This window comes from Psittacula echo (genome assembly GCF_963264785.1).
Source record: "Psittacula echo genome assembly, chromosome: 6".
NCBI lineage: Eukaryota > Metazoa > Chordata > Aves > Psittaciformes > Psittacidae > Psittacula > Psittacula echo.
In genome coordinates, this window is record NC_137743.1 from 50,030,763 (window position 1) to 50,056,143 (window position 25,381).

Consider the following 25,381-nt stretch of genomic DNA (forward strand, 5'->3'; position numbering starts at 1 on the left):
GCTATCAAATTGCTATACATCTGGAAAACTCAGCTCTGTCTTTAGGAATTATGCGTCCTACAGTTTCCTCTTGCTCTCGCATCTGTAATTCCTAGGGAGCCATATGAGCATTGATGCAGTCTCTGAAGCTGCCCTTTCCTCTTCCTTTGTAGTTCTAATGCAACTTCAGAAAGCATCTGTCTTAAATGTGGCCAGCATCTCGTGTGTCATACACATAAAGGGACGCAAAAGCAGTAGCAGTGCTTCCAGGACAGCACTAATATCTAGCCAAGCTGCCAGCACTACAGTGAGAACTGAGAGACATTTTTATACCTCTGTGTTGACAAATGTAAGGCCTGTTTGGAACGCAGTTTGCGCAGCTGTCCTCATCTCCCAGCAGCATGTCAGAAATTATCCTGATGAGACCACTTTTTTTTTTTTTTTTTTTTCATTTTATTAATTTTCTCTCTGTTTTGGGAAATTTCTGCATAATTCCAATGCAGAATAATGTTTACCCCTTCCCAATGTAATACATCTTGAGGTTATTACATCTTACATCTGAATGCTTTCAATGTTCTTGGAAAGCACTATTCACAGCCTCAGCACTGTTGCAATAACAAAGTTGAGGCAATGTAAATCTAGTGTTACTGCCCTGCCTAAAATTCAAGGAGGAAAAGTTTGTGGTAGTTTCTTGTATATTTTCCTAGACATTTCATTGTGGAGTTAAATCTGGGAGACAGTCTTGTGCCTGATCAGAGTAGTCACCTCTAATAAGCTGGATATTCAGTAAATTTATAGATATTATTTTATAATTTGTCCACATCTTGATTTTATGCCATTGAATGGGTCAGAATGAAGGGTGATTAGGAAAAATCATTTGAGATCTTGCTGAGACTATGCTGAAAACGGACAGTGCACTTAAGGTTGTGTAGCTCATGGTGCTTTCTCCTTCATGCACATTTCCTTTGAAAATTATAGCGCCTTATGAGATGAATTTAATAGGGAGAAGCCTACTGAACAGAACACTTACTGGGGGTTAAAACTAGATTTTGGTAATTTTCCACAACAAATAAAGGTTAATATTTTAAGTGGGAACAGTGTCCTATAACTGTGAATGATTACTCAGAATGGGGGTAACTTTTGAGTGATGCTGAAATCTGCCAGTTGCTCTCATTTTTCTTGGTGTTTATTGCATCATAAGTCTTTTACATTGTTCTAATGATTAGGGATTTTAAACTTGCATTTTTCCTTGAAAGTCCTTCCAAAGTGTAATTTAAAGAAATTTTAGAGTACTTTGAAATGCTAACTTTTAAAGGATGAAAGGTACAGCAGTCCTGATGGTGCCTAGAAGACCAGCAGGCTGTGGCCCTGTGTGAGTAGCATGTTCTCTCATATAGTGTCTGTAGGCAAGGCTCAGCGTGATTTTACGTGGCCAGGGGCTTGTGATCAGTTGCATCTTGTTTTAACCTCTCACTGACTTGGATGCTAAGTAGAGGAGCTCTAATACTCCTATATGTCACAGAATCATTCGAAAATAGGGTTGGGTACGATTTCCAGAATTCCCTTTGTCTACCTTCATCCATAAGTCTTTGCTAATCTCTTCCTGACAATTTCCTATTTTTAGTCTATTTTTTGTCCAGTGTTCATAAACCCTGCACATGTTAGAAATCCCATTGCTTCATAGGAAGCTATTCTCATGTTAGTTTTCTCATGAAAGTTTTACCTTTTTTCTGCACACATTTTTACAGTGTAGTGATTTGATCATAGCCTGTATGCTGGAGTGAGTAACAGGCTAACCTTTGTTTAGAAGCCATGGTCATAATATTGTTCCATCAAATTGTCTCCACTGCATTTGGGAACAGATTCAGAGGATTATTTATAGTTAGCTCAGTGGTTCCATTTTTCTTTTATTGAATAATGCCCTGCACTATGAAGATTAGTAAACCACTGTACACTAAATGATAGCTGTGCTAGATTGTGCTTATTTCACAGAGCATTGGACACCCTCAAATGCCTGTGATAAATGGATATATTTGCATACTGTTCTTGGTACTTCTCTTTTAGTTAAGCATATTTGAGTTTTCATTTGAATTGTTCCTTTATATGGTTCTTGAGGAATGAATAAAGTCAAGATCTTTAGTCAAGTATTTTGTTAATAGTGGGTTGGGGTTTTTTTGGCTAAGGTCTTGAAGAGATGGTCAGTTTTCAGGTATCCTGTAGGTTATTCCTTTTGCAATATTGTTCTTGGAATGTATTACATGATAGAAATTTCTTTTTCTGTGCAGAAACCGTGTCAGAGTATTCTGAAACCATCTGGCAGTTCTGTGACTTCATATCTCAGTTATGTTCAGAATAAGCCTAAAAGATAGACAACAGAGAGAGCGAGTGTTTGGAAGGGCTTATTTGCCAGCAGTCACATTTCTGGTGCTTAACTCAGCTTCAGGATGAAATACTTTGCTATTGTCATGATGAATCTTAATGATTAATTCTTCGTTCCTGGCAATCCTGGAATATTGAAAATTGTTAGAAATAAGATCCAGACTGAGAGCCAACTTTTTGTCACATGGATGCCATATACAAATGGATAGTATACTTTATGTAACATTCCTCTGATACTTTCAACTAGTTTTTTTGTATATTCTTTAAAAAATGAAAAATTTATTTTTGAACTGTTCATTATTTTCCTGTGGTGTGGAGCAATAATAAGGTTAGCATGTGATCTTTTACTTCCTCATGTATGTGTTTACATACCTACACACCTATGGAGACTATCAACAGTCAGTGATTTTGCTAGCCTGCTAGTGTTATTTTCTGTTAACAAATAGATGTTCCGTATTCAGTGAAATGCTGAGCTCTGCTGTTCGTATCCAAAGAATCTCTACTTTCTGGTATCCTATGCTCCAGTGGGATATGTCAAAGGAGGAGTAAGGCAGTTGCTGTCTTCAGTTTGTACGATATCCCAATTTTCAGCATGACTTGGAACAAGATGCATGGCATGCAGCAAGCCATCTGATTAATCAGCAGAGAATTTACAAACATCAGCAATGCTTCAACATGATACGGGAAGATCTTCTATTGCATCTCCTTGTGCTTTCCAGATATAGTTCTTTGCCCTTGCTCTTCCCTTTTTTTCCATGAGAGTTCATGTGAGGTCTGTAGTTTGACTAAACATTGGTCTTCCTGGAGTATCTGACTTTTCGGCTTTGCCTTCCTAATTGGCCTTTACTAGTTATTTTTCAAGCATGATAGAGTCAATTTGCTCAGAAGTCGATCATGTGAATTTCATCACAATGCTTATGTAAATGCCTGTTCCACCTTGCAGCTTTTTAACCTCAGTATTTTCCAAAGGTGCAGCCAGTAGGAAACCAATGGAATGAATGTCTTCTAGGTGGTCAGTGGGAGAGAAGGAAATCTTAATAAAGCCAAGGGCTTTTAGTTGGCTTAAGTGAAGTTGCTTTTTTTGTGATGATTTTTTTTTCTTTATGATCTGGAGTGTAGAGTGGTCTTAACAGCAAGAAGTTGCCTTGATAGATATTATCTTAACCTCCATTTTCACACAGCAGCTTATTATATGATTTCTGTGTTATTATGTCAGTGGCTTTGCAAAATTACCTTTCTTTAGGATACAGCTGGAAGATGCACTTTTTCCATGTACAGCAGATGTATTGAAAGAGAAAGAGAAATTGCTGAAGTCTCAGTGGTGGAAGCCTTGAATGATATATGGTCTGCTTTGGACAGGATGTTTAGGTTTATCTAGCAGTCTGTATTCCACTTGGTCACATTGTTTCCATTCCCAGAGGATGTGAACTGAAAACCACAGCTAATAGATGAAAATGAAACAAAAAGTACTTTTTCAGAAAGCTCGAGGTGATTAGCAGAGCAGACTGGAAATCCATATTCTACTGTGATAGCTTACGGGAACAATGCAAAGTTAAGAAATTAAATTTGAAGTGGTTTTGTAGATAGCAGTTCAGATGCTTTGGGCATACCACTCATACCATGCATGTATCATTTATTTTAGTTGGTAATCCCAAAAGCCACTTGCCCTACTATTGAAAGCAGCATATAGTGGGCAAACTAGGTGCTGTTATGGATCTTAGCAGAATAAACACTGCAGCACTTCAGTGTGTATCTTTCATGGACACCTTGAATATCTGTAACATGCTAAATTTCCTAGGTCACAGCAGGGCTGGCTTTGAGGCATGCTGTGTGGAAGTGTTTGGAGACTTGTGAAAAATTACTGCAGGCTATCCTTTAAAAGTGATTGCATTTCAGCCTTTGAGGCTTGATCCTAGCTGCTACTGAAGGATGCTACTGAAGGATGCGACCACAAGCTTCTTGTTCACTCATTTGGAAAAGCCTTTAAAGAGAAATTTTAAGTAGCAGAAGTTACTTTTTTTTTTTTTTTTAGTTCTGCAGAGCTTTAGACTTACTTGGCATGATGGGAGATGAATATTCCTTTACAAAGTTACCAAGAAAAAAAGCCTAAAGGATTTACAGATTTTGGAGATACCTTCTGTTCAAGAGCAATAGATTACACTGGAGCATAAAGCAGATTTTTTTTGGAAAAAAGTATGTGTACTGTCATCTTGCTGTATGACCTCAACTTAATTAATATTTGGGAGTATTGTTTTCCAATCCTTATTTTATATTTAATCTTTTTTGTATTATTGAAAGAGAAGGTATGCTTCTGACTATAGATTTCTAATTCTGTGGATGTTTTAGCAGATGATCTCAGCTGGCAGCGTTTGAATATAGTATAGCAAACATAATAGTTTCATGATGGATGGTGGTTGAACAGGCAGATTAAAAAAAAAAAGTCATACACAAATTAAGCTGATTGTTTCAGCATTTTATAGCAAGGAAATTTTTTCCTGTGGCTCAATAGCCACAATTTTAACAATTAAAGTAAAAAAGAGTAAATGTGTGTTTTTCTGCTGATAGGAGCTTCGTAAAAGCCTAGTAGCTATCCATAGAGGTTAAGTGTAATGGGGTCTCCTGAACAGAAAGAAAAGGGAGTCTCTTGTCTGATGAGCTTCATTATGCCTCTCTTGCTGTACGCAGTATACATCCTTCCTGGCTTTACATGTGAACCTATGACCTGTGGGTCTCAGATAAGAGTTTTGTGCACATCTTGTTGATGCATGTAGCCTTTGCAGTGTCTGCACTTGAACTGCTGTTTCAAAGTCTCAGTTGGAGCATGTTAGCCATTATTTTAATGACAGAATAATGTTTTAGATAATTATATTAAATATCTCAGATACTAGCACTGGTTTCTGTGATATAGGAAGTTTCTAAAACTGAGGACCCCTCATTACATGTAAGTTAAGCACATATCTGTACTGGTGCTATTTGTCAACCATTTGCTCTCTGAAAAGGGTGTCTGAAACACACAGAGCCATAAATCCCCTGCTCTGGTGGGCTTCAGCTGACTCTTCAGCTTTTTGAACTGTATGAAAGGTCATCCACTGCAGTTTCAAGGAAAAATAAAAGAAAAAGAAATAAAATCTATTTCTTTCTGCAAAATCTGGATCAGTAACTCCAGATTATGGTTTAAATTATTTCAGTTTGTCTTTCTTATTCTTGGGAAGATATTTATATTGTTTGTATCTCATGTCAAACCATGTTTTTCTTTCTGCTGAATTCTGCCATGTGTTGCTTTATTGCGAGTCGCTTCCAAGCCAGTAATCATGAGCACTCCATCTGGTTGGGGAGCAGTGTAGTGATAATGTAAAATGACGTTTACACTATTCTGTTTAAAAGAATCTTCCATCTGTACCAAATCTGCCATTTTAATGGGATTGTAAAGGTTGGGGGTTTTTTCCCATTTGTTTTTATTTTTGGGGTTTCCCCCCCCCCCCCCCCGATTGTGGAGGAGATTGATTGTTGAGATTTATTTTTTTCTCCCTTGCATACTCACTCATTACGTGATTGTATCCAAGGCCCTTTCTCTTTCCCAAGCTAAGGAATTTGCCTATTCTGATTCAGGATACAAAATAACAAAATATTCTGCAAATATTACACAAAGTCTACAGCAAATTGGTTTTGCCATTAGTATTGAGTCTTTCCTTTATTACCCTTTGCTAATAGCATGCGAGAAATCATCATGAAACTGATCCACAAGGTTAAAAGAAATACAGTGTCACTATGATTTATGATGTGAGCTTTCAGTAATCAGAGCTGAATGTGAATGTGCTAAGATGACTTTCTGGTGCTGGTAGATTTTAAGTTTTCTCAGTGCTTTTCTTTTGTAATTCTGTTCGTTGCTCTTTTTAAAGTTAACGGAGAGAGAATTGGATAACTTCTCTTGTAAGAATGTCACAACCCAAACCAAGACAATTTTGTGGAGGTTAATAGGCAGTGGTCTGGGTCGATCATCCATTGGTCTCATCATGCTAAAGTGAACTCAAAAAGCCAAGAGCCAGTAACTGGAAAAACAAAGAAGCTCTAGCAGAATAAATGAGCAGGCAGCGGACAGGGGAGAGCAGTCTCAGAGGAGCTCCTGGAGAGAAAGCAGGCTGTCATCCAGACCATGTTGGCATTGTCCACAGAACCTGGGCTACCTTGGGAACAAGGGGCACAGCCTGCCAGTGAGAGAGACACACGCAGAGAGTATTGAATCCTTGTGTTGAATCCTTGTTTCTAAACATGTTGTTCCTGCTTTTCAAACAAGTAGTAATTCAGTGTTAGGATTGCTGTTAAATTGCCAGTTCTGTGTCACCAGTCACTACCCCCTGATAGGAGGTTGCAGTTAAGGGCACCCAGCAGCGTGGGGACACCACCACACAATGGGCTTTGTCTTCTGCATGGACTCTTGTGAGTTTCCATAAAACTCACAATTAATCCTTTTATCTACAATTCAATCCTTTTATCTACAAAAAGAACTATTCAGCAAGTTTTAAATTTAATGTAATTCCTTTGAATCCCATCAGAGAAATCATTGTATTTCCTTTCTTTTGTTCTCAAGCACCTTTTCAAAAGCAGAAGAAAGGTATTGAGGCACCTGGTTCTTATTCGGAGCTAACCCCTCTTCAGTCATGGGATAGTAACCTTGTGATCTTGGCTTTCTAGAACTGGGAATTTTCCTTTTCTTGTTTTGAACTTATAGTTCTCGGTCCTCAAAACAAATAGTAATGTTAAATCAAAATCCAGCTTTAGAAATTTAATATTTTAGGGTACTATTTGTTGTTATAGCAGCGTACAATAACAACATGGCCAAGGTAGCTGTGGTGCAGATGATTGAAATCTCTGCTACAGGAAGCTCTGTAGAGATATGTCAATGAGGTAAATTCATTTACACTGACTTGGTCATCATCTTGTCTTTAAATCAAGGTGGGAGGCTCTTCCACCCCTGCAGACAGCTGTTAAGCTTCTCTGTATTTAGTCAGTGGCAGAAGTAGCTCTTAGTCATCGATACTATAATGCCATAAGCAAAAATGTGCAGAAGCAGTTAATAAAGTATATCATCAGCGGCATGTATGAAGACATTTCAAGCGAGATCACCTGAGTACACAGCTTGCATTATTTGTTTAGTAATACATTGGGACCTCAAATTTTGCAACTTCTGAAAGATTTTACATAGATAATTAGTAACAAGTTTTGCGTTAGAACCCAAAAGCACGGAGCTACTACCTGGTGGCTGAGCTCCAGTAGATGCAAGTATGGAGAAATGTTTCGTGAAAAATTCAAATTATACTTATAATATTTTAAATACAGATTATGTCCTTTCATAGGCAAATGAGATATTTGGCTTATCTTGTCTGACAAAAATATTAGACCTGGATTTTATTTCACCCCTCCCCATGTTACCCTTTGCTGTTCTCTACCAGTGAATATCCATGAATAGCTCATGTTTGTGAGGTGAGATGTGTAACAAACAGGCAAGAGCAGTGCATGCTGTTCACGTGCTTGTGGTGCATTGAAGAAATTTCGATATTCCCTTTCTCAGAAGGTGGACATTCTTTACAGCCACTCCTAATGTAAGTAACTATAGGGAATCATGAAGAAAATTCTTGCTGCTGGAGATAGCTTTCATTGAAAAGGAAGAGATCTGCTTTACTGAAATCATGAATATCTCTCTGGGCTTCCCTCTGAAGCAAGATGATTTTGCTCTTGATACTGCTTTCAGTCTTTCAAGTTTAGGAACTTGAAGTATTTAGAAAGCATCCTGTCGGTTCTGGAAAATAGCCTCTAGAACCAACGACACAAATCTATCATAATTAGTCATCAGAAAGTCTGAATAAATATAAAATTACCATGGAGTAGGAGGCAGGCATATGTGGTATTCAAAACACACAGAGTGTAAAATGATGTTATTGTTGCCTGCCTTTAGAAATAGTTCAAAGTAGTCTGCGTTAGAAAGAGCTGATAAGCAGAATTACAAAAGCTTGTTTCATGAGTGATTCCAAGCAGCAGTGGTTTTCTGATCAGCTGATGCTGCAGCTATTTTGGGTATTCCACAGATCATGATTTCATACACGGGGAATGATTGGAGGCAGCAAATATGGTAAGTGAGCCAGGAATCCTGGGACACACTCTGTTACTAACTTAATAGTCTTACAATCATTTGTCCTTTGCTATTTAAATAGCCAAGGGAAGTCTAACAAGTGACTGTGCTTAGTTTTGTTTTGTTTTGTTTTTTTTTCTTGGCAAAAAAAAAAGACAACCACTTCCTGGGGCTGTTATTTTTAGCAATGTTGCAGTGTCCAAAGTGTTAACTAATTGAGTCATCAGGTTTTGTATCTGGCCACAGAAAATGGCAGTGGAAGAGGGAGAATACTTTCCGGAACAAGTAAGCATTTGTGGATACTGAAATAAGAGTGAAATCTGCAAATCAACTTTCTTGTATTAGTATTTTAAGTGTTTGAATGTATGAGACAAAGCTGGATGTAGGAAGAGGTATGTTTCGGCTTGTTTGGTGTATTTTGTGATGGTTGATTATGGTATAGGCTGAGGTGACAGTCAAATGATAACATGGATAAATGGAATTATTTATTCTCTGTCCTTACCAATAGCAGAATTCTGTTCAGGATACCCTATAGAAGACACTGATTAAAATTACAGAAACATTTTGTAATGTTTTTTTCTGGGCTCAGGACCATAACTACCTAGATATGCATAAGAATTTTGTTCATTGAAATGTTTTAGTGAATCTTGCATACTTTGGAAAAAGTTAGTTGAAATCTATGCTTTTGAGGAGTATTTATCAAATAACATACCTCTTCTGCTGACAATCCATAGGTCAATTAAACTTTAAAAGGAACCTGCTGTAGCATAGTATACTAGTAGTGACCTGAAAGGAGGGGCCCATATCACTCTTACTCTCAGGGATAGTCCCAGTGACCTTCATGGTGCTTCCTGTGTGATTTAAAAATTCCTCAAGTGAGTAAGCTGCTGTGAAATTACATCCTTGTACTCTGTGAACTAGGCTCTAAGGTTCTTCAGTAGCTTGATTTATTCATAGCAGTTAAAACCTACAAATTTAAACCAATTGTTCTCCAGGCTGCTTTACTACAGAATTAAAATATCAGGTTCCCAGGAAAGTGTGGTATCATATTCTTAATATTGCTGAGTGCCAAGCTTTGTGGAAGCATCAGTTAATGGCAGTATTTTTTTTTAGTTACAGATATTACAGATGCTAGGACCCAGCAGTTTCATAGCTAATTTCCATGTCAGCAATAGCTTTGTGCTCTGAAAAAATACTGCAGTGAGTTCTTTTAAACATGCATGTTGTTGTTTACTCACTGTCAATACAGGACTGGGTTGTTGTTCCCTGTTAAAAACCATTTTGAAACTCTGGTTATTTTCTGGTGTTGCTGTGTTCATGAATTCATTTCCAGCAGTTGTTTCAGAAGTATAAAAGCATTTATTTGGGGGTGTTTCTTTGTGAGACAGTTTCTTGTAGAAGGTTTTGTTAGATTCAGACGTTTTGTGGCACTTGATTAAAATCTTATTTTTTCAGTCCTAAGAATATTATTTACCCTCTCCTGGGTTCTTTTAGCACAACAGGATCAACCTTCAGGGTGATAAACATCTTTGCTGACGCTTTATGTGAGCCCCAGTAACACAGAACTTGATGCAGCCCTGCTAGTCTGCGTGCAACAGTTTGGAGAGTAGAGCAAACTGAAAATCTCACTGCCCTGGAGTTGTGGCATTGGCAATGTGCTGGTCTGTGGTATGCTCTGCCCCGCTGTGTTGCAATAGAATGGTATTTACTCTTGCTTTACAGGGGTTTGTTAGAAGTTGCGTAGAAACTGATCTTTCTGTTAGTATATATACTGTTTATTGAAGGTGTAGTGCTGTGAAATGGAGTGGAGCGATGGAGAAGGGGTAGAGTATGTATTTGTTTTGTAAGATTTTCTTGCTAATGCTGTTTATGGTAAATTCTGGTTTTGTTCTATGCATATTTGAATCTCCTGTAGATTGCCATGCATTCTTTAGATGTAAGGGAGAAACAAGCTTTACTACGCTGTGTGGTGAAGTAAACCTGTAAATTTGCTATTCAGAGGTGATACTTTAACTAATGATGTATAGTAATGGTTTATTGGACCATCAAAAGCTAGGGGAATTTATTGTGGGGCTGGTAGGAAGTACTGTTGGCCATAGTGTATTTCACTAAGTGTGTGATAAACTGATCTTTGATTTAATGGTTATTCTAAAAACTAATACTGAATCTGTGTTTATTAGAATTAAAAGGTAAAGTTTTTTAGCGCAGTTTAGAAAGTCTTAATTCATTAGTGAAATATCATTTTATTTTTTTTTATTAAACAATGATTTGTTTTCCAAACATGCTCCATTCTGATGTTAAGAAACAGTGGTAATTTTCAGATGAAAATAAACTATGAAGTCTGGTTAAGGTGAAGTACTGAAGTAAAATATTTAAATAGTTCTGCTGGTTTTATTTTTGGCAAAAAATTAGAAGTCCTCCCTGAGATGTTCACATCTGTTACAGAATTCCATCTCTGTAGTGCACAGTGGCTTTGAAACCCAGAAAAATAGTAGTTCAGTTCTGTAACTGAAAAGTGAACGTGGGAAAATGGGACCATCAGATTTGCAGTTATTTATCTATATGCTTGGTAATGTTTTTTTTCTCACTTTAAGAATAAAACTGAGCTATGTTGTGTTTTCTTTACCCTCTCTGTTAATCTTAAAGAACCTCTACAGCTAAGATTGTTCTCACTGTTACTGTTGTCATCCTGTTTGTACCTGCAAGTCCTGGTCCTAGTCTTACCACAGTGGTGGTTTAGACCCCTTTTGTTTCAAAACAGAATCTTGTATTTAGAGTCAGAACTTGATTCTAATTTAAAATTATTGATAGCAATAGCAGGGCTCTGATTTGTAGTTTTTGCTCACAGATTTTGGTGCATGGGCAGGGAAAAGCAATTCTTCCTTTGGAATCTGAACTAATCTAACCTGGAGCATGTGGAGTGAGCAAACCACTTGTAAACAAATTTACATTAGCTGTGTACATCATTGAGTACATTTCATCCAGACAGCCCCAACAAATGCTATTACAGAACTTTCTATGCCATTGTACAAATTTGCAACAATGAATGTCACTGTATAATAAGGATGGAGGAGGAGAAAGGGAGCGCTGGGAAATGGGGAAGCTGGTGGCTCTCCTGTGTCCAGCTCCACTGCTCTGTGCTGGCTGCACAGTGCTGTTGCCCACATAAGATGACATCGTGTCTAGGAGAAAGAAGACAAGCTTTCCTCAATGTTTCTAATATTAACAAAGAGCCATGTGTGTGTAACACCTGCTCTGATTAGCTCTGACTTGCCTTTGTGGTTTATAGAGTCATAGGATCATAGAATAGTTAGGGTTGGAAAGGACCTTAAGATCATCTAGTTCCAACCCCCCTGCCATGGACAGGGACACCTCATACTAAACCATGCCACCCAAGGCTCTGTCCAACCTGGCCTTGAACATTGGCAGGGACGGAGTATTCACGACTTCTTTGGGCAACCCATTCCAGTGCCTCACCACCCTCTCAGTAAAGAATTTCTTCCTTATATCCAATCTAAACTTCCCCTGTTTAAGTTTGAACTCGTTAGCCCTTATCCTGTCACTACAGTCCCTGATGAAGAGTCCATCCCCAGCATCCTTGTAGCCCCCCTTCAGATACTGGAAGGCTGCTATGAGGTCTCCACACAGCCTTCTCTTCTCCAGGCTGAACAGCCCCAACTTTCTCAGCCTGTCTCCATACAGGAGGTGCTCCAGTCCCCTGATCATCCTTGTGGCCCTCCTCTGGACTTGTTCCAACAGTTCCATGTCCTTTTTATGTTGAGGACACCAGAACTGCACACAATACTCCAAGTGAGGTCTCACGAGAGCAGAGTAGAGGGGCAGGATCAGCTCCTTTGACCTGCTGGTCACGCTCCTCTTGATGCAGCCCAGGATGCAATTGGCTTTCTGGGCTGTGAGCGCACACTGAAGCTGGCTCATGTTCATTTTCTCATCGACCAACACCCCTAAGTCCTTCTCTGCAGGGCTGCTCTGAATCTCTTCTCTGCCCAATCTGTAGCTGTGCCTGGGATTGCTCTGACCTAGGTGTAGGACCTTGCACTTGGCATGGTTAAACTTCATAAGGTTGGCATCAGCCCACCTCATGATCGTGTCGAGGCCCCTCTGGATGGCATCCCTTCCCTCCAGCTTATCAAGCGAACCGCACAGCTTGGTGTCATGGGCAAACTTGCTGAGGGCGCACTCAATCCCACTGTCCATGTCACTGACAAAGATGTTGAACAAGACCGGTCCCAACACCGATCCCTGAGGGACACCACTTGTTACTGGTCTCCAGCTGGATATTGAGCCATTGACCACAACTCTTTGTGTGCGGCCATCCAGCCAGTTCTTTATCCACCGAGTGGTCCACCTATCAAATTGATGTCTCTCCAATTTAGAGATACGGATGTCATGTGGGACACTGTCGAACGCTTTGCACAAGTCCAGGTAGATGACATCAACTGCTCTGCCCCTGTCCATCAGTTCCGTAGCCCCATCATAGAAGGCCACCAAATTGGTCAGGCAGGATTTCCCTTTAGTGAAGCCATGCTGGCTGTCACCAACCACCTCCTTGTTTTTCATGTGCCTTAGCATGCCTTCCAGGAGAAACTGCTCCAAGATTTTGCCAGGCACAGAGGTGAGACTGACTGGTCTGTAGTTTCCTGGGTCATCCATTTTCCCCTTCTTGAAAATGGGAGTTATATTTCCCTTTTTCCAGTTGTCAGGAACTTCACCTGACTGCCATGATTTTTCAAATATGATGGCCAGTGGCTTAGCAACTTCATTCGCCAGCTCCTTCAGGACCCATGGATGGATTTCATAAGGTCCCATGGACTTGTACACGTTCAGGTTCTTAAGATGGTCTCGAACCAAATCCTCTCCTACAGTGGGCCTAAGGTCTTCATTCTTACAGTCCCTGCATCTGCCTTCCAAGACGTGGGTGGTGTGGTCAGGGCATTTGCCAGTGAAGACAAAGGCAAAGAAGTCATTAAGAACCTCAGCCTTCTCCAAATCCAGGTTAGCCAGTTCTCCCGATAGCTTCCAGAGGGGGCTCACATTGTCCCTAGTCTGGTTTTTATTTGCAATGTACCTATAGAATCCCTTGCTGTTATCTTTAACATCCCTAGCCAAGTTTAATTCTAAGTGGGCATTAGCTTTCCTAACCTGGTCCCTAGCTTCCCAGACAACATCCCTGTATTCTTCCCAGGCCGCCTGTCCTTGCTTCCACCTTTTATAAGCCTCTTTTTTCCTTTGAATTTTCCTCAGCAGCTCCTTATCCATCCAAGGAGGTCTCCTGGCCCTCCTGCTGCACTTCCTTCTAGTTGGGATGCAACACTCCTGAGCTTGTAGCAGGTGATCCTTGAATATCAACCAACAGTCTTAGGCCCCCCTGCCCTCTAGGGCTGTATCCCATGGAACCTTACTAAGCAGGTTCCTGAAGAGGCCAAAGTCTGCTCTCTTGAAGTCCAGGGCAGTGAGCTTGCTGCACGCTCTTCTCACTGTCCTGAGGATCTCAAATTCGACCATCTCATGATCGCTTCATCCAAGGCTGCCCTGGAGCGTCACATTTCCAACCAGCCCTTCCCTATTGGTGAGCACAAGGTCAAGCATGGCACCTCTCCTTGTCGGCTCCTCTATTACTTGCAGAAGGAAGTTGTCTTCCACACAATCGAGTAACATCCTGAATTGCTTGTGCTGGGCCGTACTGTGGCTCCAACAGATGTCAGGGTGGTTGAAGTCCCTCATGAGAACAAGGGCCTGCGAGCGTGAGGCTTTTCCTATCTGTCTGTAGAGTGCTTCATCCACGAAGTCCTCTTGATCAGGTGGTCTGTAACAGATCCCCACAGTAATGTCTCCCATCACTGTTCTCCCTTTAACCCTGACCCACAAGCTCTTTGTTGACTGCTCACCTGTCCCCAGACAGAGTTCCATACTCTCCAGCCTATCCCTAACATAAATAGCAACTCCCCCTCCCCGCCTGCCAGGCCTATCTTTTCTATAGAGCCTGTAACCTTCCATTCCAACACTCCAGTTACAGGAGCCATCCCACCATGTTTCTGTGATGCCTACTATATCATACCCCTGTAGACGTGCACATATCTCTAATTCCTCTTGTTTGTTCTCCATGCTATGGGCGTTTGTATAGAAGCATCTGAGCCGAGCTCCAGATGAAGCCGGCTCATTGGCTGGAGCGGCTGGAATATCTCTACATTGCTCTGAGCATTTATTATAGGTGCTGGCAACTGATTGGGTGTGTTGGGATGGAATGATGCCCCCCTCCCCCAACACATCTAGTTTTAAGAACATTTTTAGTTTATAGAAATGTGGAGGATTACAGAATGGATCTGGAGTTACTGGGTCATATCCATGACAGCAGAATCAAACGGAAAACAATACACAGCAGGTTATGGTCAGCAGGGAAATTCAGCTCCTGTAGAAAAACATGGTCAAGACAACACAATCCAGAGTATTCACTGATGTTATTCTCCAAGAGGTCTTGTGCACCTCCAGTCCAAGATTAAAATTGTCTCCTAGCAGATTGCTCAGCTCCTGCATTTGAGAACTGTTTGCTCTGTTGTGTGAAATTGCCCTCGTGAGTTTGGGAAGTGCTTCTTGGGTTGTCTTTTTCTTCTCCTGAACAACCAAAACTACCTCAGACAGTCTTTGGTTCTAGGTTGGTGTTTGAATCCTTTGGTTTATTGGTTCTGTCAATTCTTTCTTTTTGCACCAGGGCATATATATTTCACAGCAGATAAACAAAGAGGTGTCAGGACAGATTGTTCTGTTAATGTTACAAGCTGTCCTAAGGTAAACTGCTATGACAAAGCTTGTGTGATGCCTCTAACCAGCCCTGCACAATTGGCTGTTCACAGGTTTATGCCTGTGTTGCAAATCTTGCTTAGGAGTTCTCTTAAAACCTCTTTAGATAATTTCCACTGACCCTTCAGGTTCTGTTATTTGTCACATGAGCCACATAGGCTTTTGCAGACAAAGACTGTACTCAATACTCATTGAGTACTCCATACTGTACTGAATACTCAACAGAGTATTCAGGTGTGTGTAAATTGGAAGAGGAACCTTCCTCTTCCTTTGCTTCTGACAGAGGTCATAATCCCTGCTATGGAAACCTATGGCACTTATAAATTGATAAAGGTTTGCAATTCCTGTAAGAATCCTGAATAGTGTGTCAATAAAAATTAAAACTCTAGTAGGTAACCTTAAAACTGGCTATTCAAGTGCCTCTTAAGCCTACAGAAGTGTAAACTTTAATTGTGTGTGGGATTTGCAATACTTGCAGTGTAAACAGGTGTGTTTCTGCATGTATTTTTGCTGCCTCAGAAATGGCTTGACTGGTTATAGTCAATCTTTCAATTTAATGATGTTTAAGCTTCTAAGGCAGAATTATTTTGGTTTTGAATGGGGGTTGCATTAAAAAATAGGAATGAATTGGAAAGGCAGAAAAAGACATTAGGAAACTTCTGAAATCACTGTAGTGAAAGCTCTCAATATGTTGTCTAGCTACAGAAGAGGTTATGTAGTTTGTCTATAGTTTGTATAGCTTGTTTACTATAGTAATTTTAGGGAATATTTGTTTATTACTCTTGACTTACGTGCAGTTTGCTCCATGTTATTATCAGTAACTTCCACTTCATCACATCTGATTCAGCTCATTTGAGTGAAAAAGATTTCTTTCCGTAAGATCAACAACATTATCTGATTTAGGTTTATACTATTTTTCCCCATCTTCAATTATAGACAGATAAATACACTTTAAAAACTGCTTTGAAGAGGGCTGCTAATTTTTTTTCCTCTCCTTTCTGGACCCTGATTCTAAAATCAGATGCACGCAGAGAACAGAAGGTGGACCGACTGATATAATTTATACAGTTATCTGAAGAATGTGACTTTAGCATGGAAATGGCTTTAAATGTGAGTCTGAGATACTCTGAAATTATTTCCATACTTACTGGGTAGTCAGTTTCTGAGGGAAAAATAGCAGGGAAGAGATCAATGGCATCTCATCTAGCTTGACATATAAAAGTTAGTATCTTCAGGTGAAAGTAAACAGAAGAAGAAACCCTCGAAGCACATCCAGCCCTTCTCTAGCTATTTGTGACTGTGGTAGCAGTTGTGAAAGCCAGTGATTTATTTTTCACTTGTAAGTGTATGATAAGAAAACTTTAGAGTGGGAGATGAGTCATTAGAGGCTCTAAAGTTTCTTCTCAGAGTTTGAAATAAACTTCTAGTTGAGTCTGTCAGCCTGAAGAATGATTTTTGAATTTTAGATGCTCAAATCTTTTGCCTTCAACTGTGTTGGATCCTTCTCATTGGTTATCATAGAATCATAGAATAGTTTGGGTTGGAAGGGACCTTCAGAAGTCATCCAGTCCAACTCTCCTGCAATGAGCAGGGATATCTTGAACTAGATCGGTTTGCCTAGAACCGCATGCAGCCTGGCCTTGAATGTGTCCAGGGACGGTGCGTCCACCACCTCTCTGGGCAACCTCCTCCAGTATTTTACCACCCTCACTGTAAAAAAATTTTTCTTCACATCCAGCCTTAATCTCCCCTCCTTTAGTTTGAAACCGTTACTCCTCATACTATTTCAACACGCCTTGGGTCTCTCCCCATTTTCCTTATGGGTCCCTTTTTATGTGAGTTGGTCATAAAGGGCTTGGTTCTTTGTATGATTGTGGTCTTCTAGTTAAGTACAGTATTTCAGTGGTGAAACAAGTGATTTTATTGGATTTGGGATCTTGAACAGTATGTCCCAATTTACCTTGTCATTCAAGTTTGTCTTTTCATACAGGGCAGTCTGATAGCTGAGAAGTTAAAATTAAAGGAATCTTATTTTCCTATTAAAAGAAAGTAGGTTTTGGGTTCATCTTAAAGGTCTTTTCCAATCTCATTGGTTCTATGATTCTATGGTTGTTCACATATACTTAGAAACACTGTGTGTGTTGTGCAGATGTACATTGATTTTTTAGTCCTGGAAAATTAGAATCTTGGTTTTGGTGTTATTAATTTAACACATTCATACTAGTAATTGTTTTCATAAATTCTTCAGGTGAAGCTGACACATCAAACTTGTGTTTCAAAATCTCAAAACTTCATCTGTGCGAACAGGCAAAGAGTATTGAAAGTAGTGTGTAGTGTAGACCCGCACCTCCTGTCTGAACATAGTTCCTATGGGATGGGTGTGCCCTCACTTCTGGTGTATTCTGTTGGGTTGTCAGATGTTAATTTTGTTAGAATTGAAGTTAAATCGTTCTGTATTTATGGGATATCTGTGGTGATAAGTAAATAACATGGAAATAACAGCTTTAGGGGCATTTTCTACGCGGATATTATGTTCAATATGTTATACATGTTACATGTGGCTGTTAAGCAAGGGTTTCCCATCTAACTCTGTGTCTTTTTTATGCTTTGGAAAGCACAACCTCCTTTGCTCTTTGTAGAAAATCAAAAGAATAACAGCTATTTTTTATTTATATGTCATGCTTGAGCTTTCTTAGGGAACAGTTATTCAGGCATTTAAAAACACTAAAGGCCAGATTAGTTGTATTGTAAGTCACAGGGTTTAGATTTATAATCTGCTAAAGAAGACTGAATGTGTAAAATCTAAGCAACTAATACAGTAAGAAAGCTGCATCAGAGCTTCTCAGCAGATGTTTACTATTGCAAGCAAACAGCTCACTCTAGACCTCTTGGTGCTGTTAAAGGCAGTGATAAACACCTCTTGTACTGGAAGCTGTGAAATGTTCTTGGATGTACCAGCCTTAACATCTCAGGCTCTGGGTCCTTTTCAACCATCTTCCACTGCAACCAGCTTTCACTTCCACTCCAGAGGTGGCTCATTTTCAGTGGTAACTGAGAGTGCAGATTCAGCATTTTGCCAAGGCAGACTGTAACAGAGAGTGATGTGGGTGATCTCAAAAATGGTATATACTAAAGCTGCAAATGAGAGGCTTACATTGTCTTGTGGTCTAGCAAGGAAAGAGTCTTATTTGCTTGGGTGTTTTCCTAGTTTGATCAAGGATCTCCAGAAAGAAGGAGCTGAATCTAAAATGTGTTTTCTGCTCTGTTTTGAATTGCCTAAATGTGTGATTTTCAGGAAACATTCTATTTTCTCTACAAGCACGTTAAGATTGACTGCTGTAGAGGGATAGAGCCTCAGTTGTTGCAAATACAGTTGATTATAGATTCACATGCAATTTTTTCAGAAATACATGTTGATTTAGTCCCCACTGGTGTAACAAAGAAGAGGGGTTTCACACAGCCTTAAACCAGTGTATTTTTTAACTTTTGGAAAATATATCATAGTTACATAGTTGGAATATGGCCAGTTATGAGGACATTACAAACAATATAATATTTTTTGGCTACTTTATCATGCACACTACAATACCATGATCAAAGAAAGTTGATAATTAAGTTGCATGATAGGGCAAACAATTAGAGGGATTTTTTTTGTATGTTTTCGATGAATGATTAAATAATTTCTCCTTCTGCAATTATATTCAAAATAGCTGGCCTTTTCTAGCTGAAGGATGTTTCCTTTGAATTGTCAGGCAGTTGGAATGAAGCTTTTCCTGTTGCCCTGTGGTTGTGTTTAGGGCTGTGATCCCAAAAGCATCTCTCTGAAGAATAATTAACAGCAGAACTGCAGACGCAGTTGGCCCCAGGCTGTCACATTCTTACCAGAAGAAAACACGAATGGTAATATGGTATGTAAAGTGTGAGTACAGCTGTAGTTGTTTGCACAAAGATCACCTTCTCATCCAGTGCAACCAATCTCCTTTCTAATAAGGAAGATACAAGTGTATTTTTTTTAATACAGGTTTAGTTATGAGGTAGTGAGGAGATACAAATGATACAGCCACTTAGAGTCTCAGATAAAGAGTGTCTCTGAGAAAATTATATAGCTGGTTTATTTCACATGATTCAAACACTGCTGTTGAGTGGCCAGTATAGTTTATTTGAAATAAAATTTCATCCCTTACCAAGTGAGCATGAGTTGGAGGACAATTCTAAATTAACATAGGAGCAAAATCTAAGTAATGCCAAGGACCTCCAATTTGCCATGTAGTGCTTAGTGCCCATCTGAGTTGAGACTGACTGCAAAAAAAAAAAAAAAAAAAGCCATAAATTTCAGTAAGCTCACCCTTATGAAAACAAACAAAAATGTTATCATCTGGTTCCTCAGATCATCTCATGCTGCCTCAAGACTAGTTTTGTTGAGCACATTTCCAAATGGAAGTAACATAAGTTCATCCTTAAAATGAGGTCATTGCTTCCCCCCACAACAAATGTTAGGCATGATTAGCATCTTTTTGTTGGGACTCAAGCCAGAATGCATCCTGCTCTGGCACAATGGGAATCTGCTGGGGGTTTCCCTTCACAACAGCTACTGTTAAAGATGGAGTGAAAAACAAAACCCTGCTCCCAATGTCAAAAAAGACTGGATTTTTAATCTGAAAAAGAGGCAACTGTAAGCAAAACACAAAAGAGAGAGAGATGAACATAATAAAAATACCATCAGTATGGGAGGGAGCTTGTGCACATTGGAAATAATAGCTTTGCACATTTAGGGGTTCACTAAATTATACATATTCTCTGTTTTCTGAAAGGAGCCTCTCTAGTCACATGCAAAAGCCAGGCCAGACACTGGGTTGACAGTCAGTGCAAATTTCCTAGTAGTTTTTGCCTTTTTTTCTGCTTAATAGTCTCTTACTTCTCTGGGAGCACTTGGAGAAAATGGGGGTGAATCCATATTTGCTAGCATAAATTGGCATCAGCATTTTCTGTCTTAAAATGGAGGCTTAAGATAATATCCAAGTGACTTAGGAGTTAATCTTTTCTGTAATAGGAATATTTTTAACTCATGTAGCTTTTCCTCAAAATAGGGAAATGGTTCTTGGGTCTTACCCCTGCATGTCACAGGCTCTGCCATCCATCATCTGTCAGACTAAAAGACCTTAGGGTAAAGAAGAGTTAGGAAACAAAATACTGCTACCAACATGGCTTAGTCAGCCTCAGCTCTTTCCAGAGACGTCTCTAGGATGAAGGCTGTTGAAATGAGCTCCAGACTGGAAAACCTGTTGTGGGCTGAAGGCAGCCCACAGTCTACAAGCTCATCAGCCTGCTGTACATTAACTCTATTTTTATAGTGTGGTACATTAAAGGGAAACATATAAATTAAAAGGAATACACATTGCATAAAAACTGCATTCATTAGTCAATCATCTTTATTTACACATTTCTTAAAACTAGAAATAGTACTAGTACTCTCATACGTCTATTGTTTGTTAAATATTGTCTGAATAGCCATTCCAGAACTAAATGCTATGCACAGGATCTGAGGTCTGTCTCTCCAAGAGTTAAGATACTTGCAAGAATCTTGATTTTTAATTTGCATCTAGACATAGAGATTGAAAAGGTAGCATCCCCAGGAAACCCACGAAGGAGCAGGGGAAGGCTTCAGGCATACAGCCTGACAACAGGGACTCTGTGCAAATGCACAGGAAGGGCTGCAGTCCTTGTGACTGACTTCAAGAACATCTGAGATTCAGGGTGCTTTGATGTATGTCCCCTGCCTCTGCTGTTCTCTTGATATTTGTCAAGACAGTGAAGAATCAAAAGCCAGTTTTCATCTTAATTTCATGTTGAGATTGATTACCTCCAGAAAAAGAAACAAAGGGATCTGAATACATGGATAACATACATAATGTCTCTATCAGGAATATTGAGATTTAAGGAATTACCAATAGTAATTTCTCCAATAGAGAAAATTTTTATTAGGTCTGTTAAGGAAATGGCCTGTAGACATGCTGTCTGTGGGGGGGGGTTTCAGACACAAGCTAGTGTGGAAGGTAGAAGTGGGTATATCTGGAGAACAGTTACCCACTGAGGGAGCACTTACCTGTGTGGGTGTCCTGAGTGATAGCTGGAAGCCTAAAATCCCTTTTTACTCTACTGTGTTTTTAATGCTTTTACTATAGCAGGTCCTTGATTGGTCTTTGACATGGGCTCCCAGGCATGATGGCAATCCAGATTAATTATTAGCATTATTGGTACGCTTGTTTGATCTTTCAAATCCTTCAGTGATTTCAACCTAGGCTCTGATGCTGCTCCTGTCTGTGCAATACAGGGGCAATTGCAGGCTCTGTCAGGGACTTCAAGAGGCTTTCTTTTCAACAAAACAGTGCCAACTGGAAATGTCATTTTTTTCTACTCTAATGTGGTCTTAAAAAAAAAAAAAGGCCAAAAATATAAATAGAAATGTAAAATACAGAAAATTTTAGGTTCATAAATGTGGAATTTTTGCTGACCCCTACAGTTAGCTTTTATAAAAGTCGGGTAACATTTGTTGTTTTTTCTGGTTTTGGAAGTGGAATGTCTTAAAAATTAGCGAATTCAAGGCATTTTGCAAGGTAGAGAAAGCTTGAAAGTCTATTCTCTATTTGAGCAGGCCTAAAGTAATGCTTTAGTTATAGGTGAAGTGGAAGCTGGTAATGATGGAATTGCTTCTGGTTTGCAAAGATGTTGGCTCTCTTTTCTTTCTAATGTATGGCTTGTTTCTGCTTATGTCAGAGACAGTAAGGGAGGGGGAGAATCCCAGAAGGCCCACTGAACTTTTTTGCACAATTGTACAACCTCAGTCTGTTATCATTCTGTGCAAATCTCAAAATGGTTGTGCACGGTGGCATATAAGGGGTGAGTTAACCAGCCTGAGGTAAGATAACTCTGTGTGAGGGCTTGGGAGCTTTAGGCAAGGTGAGAAAAAAAAGCTTCCCCTTTCTCAGTGCACAGGGATGTGTTACTCACTGGCTAATAAGGCAACTCCTGCAGTTTCATACACTAGCTCACATCATGTTCAAGTAGTTGGAAACCAGTAACGTGGAAACTGGAAGTGCCAGCTCAGATCAGCTGAAGTGTGGGAGATTTTGTGTTATTCCTGATGTGCCGTTAAATGGCAGCTTCTCTGGGTGCTTCCTAGTTATTATTGTAGTGCCTGCACATGCTGGCACTGCTTTTTCAGTACAGGGCCCCTCATGCTGGAGGCCTGTCCCTGTCTAAGCGGTTAGAGACCAGGCTGATGGGTGAGTAGGGCACTGTGCCCAGTACCCCACCAACCCCACCACTTAGGAGACAACCTGGCTGCTGCTATTACTGAAGTTTTTGGACAGTTTGAGCAGCAGGAGTGAGTTTTGAGTGGTGGCTGGCAAAGGAGGGCATGCCGGTTGCTTGAAGGATTTCAGGAATAGATTTGTGCATCACTTAGCAGCACCAGAGCTAGCTTGATATGAAACAGTTTTGTACATACCCAGGCTGGAAGCATGACCTGACCTTTGTCCTTCATCCCATTAGCAAGGTAGTGCTTCCAAGAGAAGCCCTGAAAAGACACAGGCATTGCTCCCCCCCACAGTGACACAGCAGTTAGCTATTAATGTGAATATCAGCTATTTATCACCCAGTCTGCCTTCCCTCTCCCTGCCCCCTCCGCATTTTTTTTGATTAAATAGGTTTAAGCGTTTCTGAGTATGGGCAATGTTTCTTGTGTGGTGTGCACTAATGTGACCGGCAGGAACTGATTTTCCATAGCAAGCTTCTCTGGTGCATCCCTTCCCCACCTAGATGCAGCTGTAAACAGCTGATGTTATTTATCGTCCACCTGCTGACTGTGCCGAACAGACATGCCATTACACTGTGACAAAAAAGGCTCCCGGTCTATTAAGTCCTCCCTCATACCTTTAGTAATGCTGATAAAATGCTGACCTGGTTTTTACCCCAGTGGCTGCTGTTGCTAAGCACTGACAATATGACCTGTCTGCTGTAATGATCTGCAATGCACAGTTCAGATGATCTTCCACATGAAAGTGTTTTGCTGCACCTCTCAAGGCAGCTGTTCTTCTCTATAGTCTATACGGTTCTGATCATGTAGTTTGTAGCAGCACCTTGTTTCTGATAAAGCCTAATAAAACATTGGTATCTGGGGGCTGTTTTGCTGGAAGCATATTGCAGAAGTTGATTTGTAATGATCAGTGTAGCGTGCTTGGAAAATAATCATTAAGAACAGGGAAGGTCGGAAGCCAGTAATTTATCACTGCAAGGTGGAATGCCATGTGTGCAAAACTCAAGAGAAAATGAAGAGTCCATAAGTAATGGTTCTCTCCTTCGAAGAGACCGCTTATTGTAGTGAAAACACTAGTAAAATAGCCTTGTAGCTTGTACTGGTGCAAAGAAGAAAGCAGACTTCGCACCTACTTACCATTTTGCTGTCATTATGCTCCCAGATTGCTTCATCCTGCACATGAAAGTGACTTCAGATGGTCTTGAAGTAGTGCTTGAAAAGAACATGCACTGAAGTGGCTGCATTGACAGAAGAGAAGTCTATAGAATATCCAGAAAATGAGAAATGGAAAAATAAATAGTATTTACGCACTCAGTTACTTATCCAGTAACAAAAGTTACTGGATAACCTCTTGGTGCCAGGGTGTTTTGATTTTCTCTCAGCAGTTACTGCCTTTAATTTTTTCTCTGAAAGTAATCTGTTGCACTCTTTTAGAACCTTAAAAGATCATAAAGCACTTAAGGTTGTGGTGATGTAAGCCTGTGATGAAATGATGCTGTGAGGGGAGAAAAAAAAAAAAAAAAGACAATTCCTGTTATACCAGAGGAGAAGAGGTCACAAAAATTAAAAAGTGTTGACTGCCCAAGATGCCAAGGAAAGCCATGGCACAGATAAAATCAAAGATTACACCATTTGTCCCTCTTGAAAGCTAATCCAGTTCATTCTACTTGCTCCAAGGCAGGATCAGCACTATCTAAACTGTCCTTGGTGGATATTTGTGTAACTTCTTGTTAAAACCCTCTGGGGACAGGAATTACTTTCAGTGATTCTTTCATGACTTGACCATCTTTTCTGCCATCCTCATGTTCAAGCTGAAGTCATCATAGAGGAAATTCGCACAGCTATCTTTAAAGGAAGATCTGAGGAAAAAAATGCAGTTTGGATAATGGGGAAGTTTTGGCTACTTCACCAAATGTGGACAGTATTGTAAATAAGACAAGCCATAAAATAAGGGAGGATGGAGACAAATCAAAATGTAATCAGACATTAGATTGTAAAATGCCTTAAGTTGTAAAACCATGGGTTTGGGTTGTTTTTTTTTTTTTATTCAGACAGTCCAGTCCTTCAGTGTTGAGTATTTTGGATTTTTTAAAATCTGTCATGTGAGATCTCACGGTACTGGTCCAGTCTGTTCAGGTTGGACATTAAAGGTGGTGTGGCACTTTTGGAAAAAGCAGAGTAGTTTCCATGGAGCTGTATCCCAAGCTTCACCATGTTTGTCTTCCATGCTGGGTACCAGATGTATCCATCTGCTAGCCTTGCATGTTTGACAGTGCATGTTCATGTTTATGTATGAAGTCAAATCTTGTGCTTCCTAGTCAGGCGGACAGCCTATTTACACATGAGGGAGGGCAAAATTTGACTCGTATTTGATAACACAGTTTGGGATCCTTTCATGCTTGGTTAAATGTACGTACAATATGTCGTATCATTAGTAACTTTGCCAAGGGATTATATTTTTATACTGTGCTGTAATTTCTAATGGGACTTTTTCTTTTTTTGTTTCAGTCTGATGCAAATGCAAGTTACCTGAGAGCTGCTCGAGCTGGCAACTTGGAAAAGGCGCTCGACTACTTAAAAAATGGGGTGGACATCAACATTTCAAATCAGGTTAAAGAATATTTTGATCAGATTTGCTTTTGCTGAATAAATACCTTTCTCACTACTTCTCTAATCTCTCTTTATATTTGCATCTCATATCAATGATGATAACTTTTGTGGTTTTTGATGAGTCATATTTATCTAGTAGAAATGCTTATTTA

At 39.8% G+C, this 25,381-nt stretch overlaps 1 protein-coding gene across 2 annotated transcripts in view; it reads left to right on the top strand.

The window, feature by feature from the left end:
- ANK3 (ankyrin 3) overlaps positions 1-25,381 on the top strand; it is a gene marked incomplete at both ends in the record, with an annotated part of 206,550 nt that overhangs the window by 37,462 nt on the left and 143,707 nt on the right. For both annotated transcript variants that reach the window (XM_080621696.1, XM_080621697.1), the window contains one exon: positions 25,128-25,229. In XM_080621696.1, the coding sequence (XP_080477822.1) occupies positions 25,128-25,229 (102 nt within the window). The remainder of the gene's footprint in view (positions 1-25,127; positions 25,230-25,381) is intronic.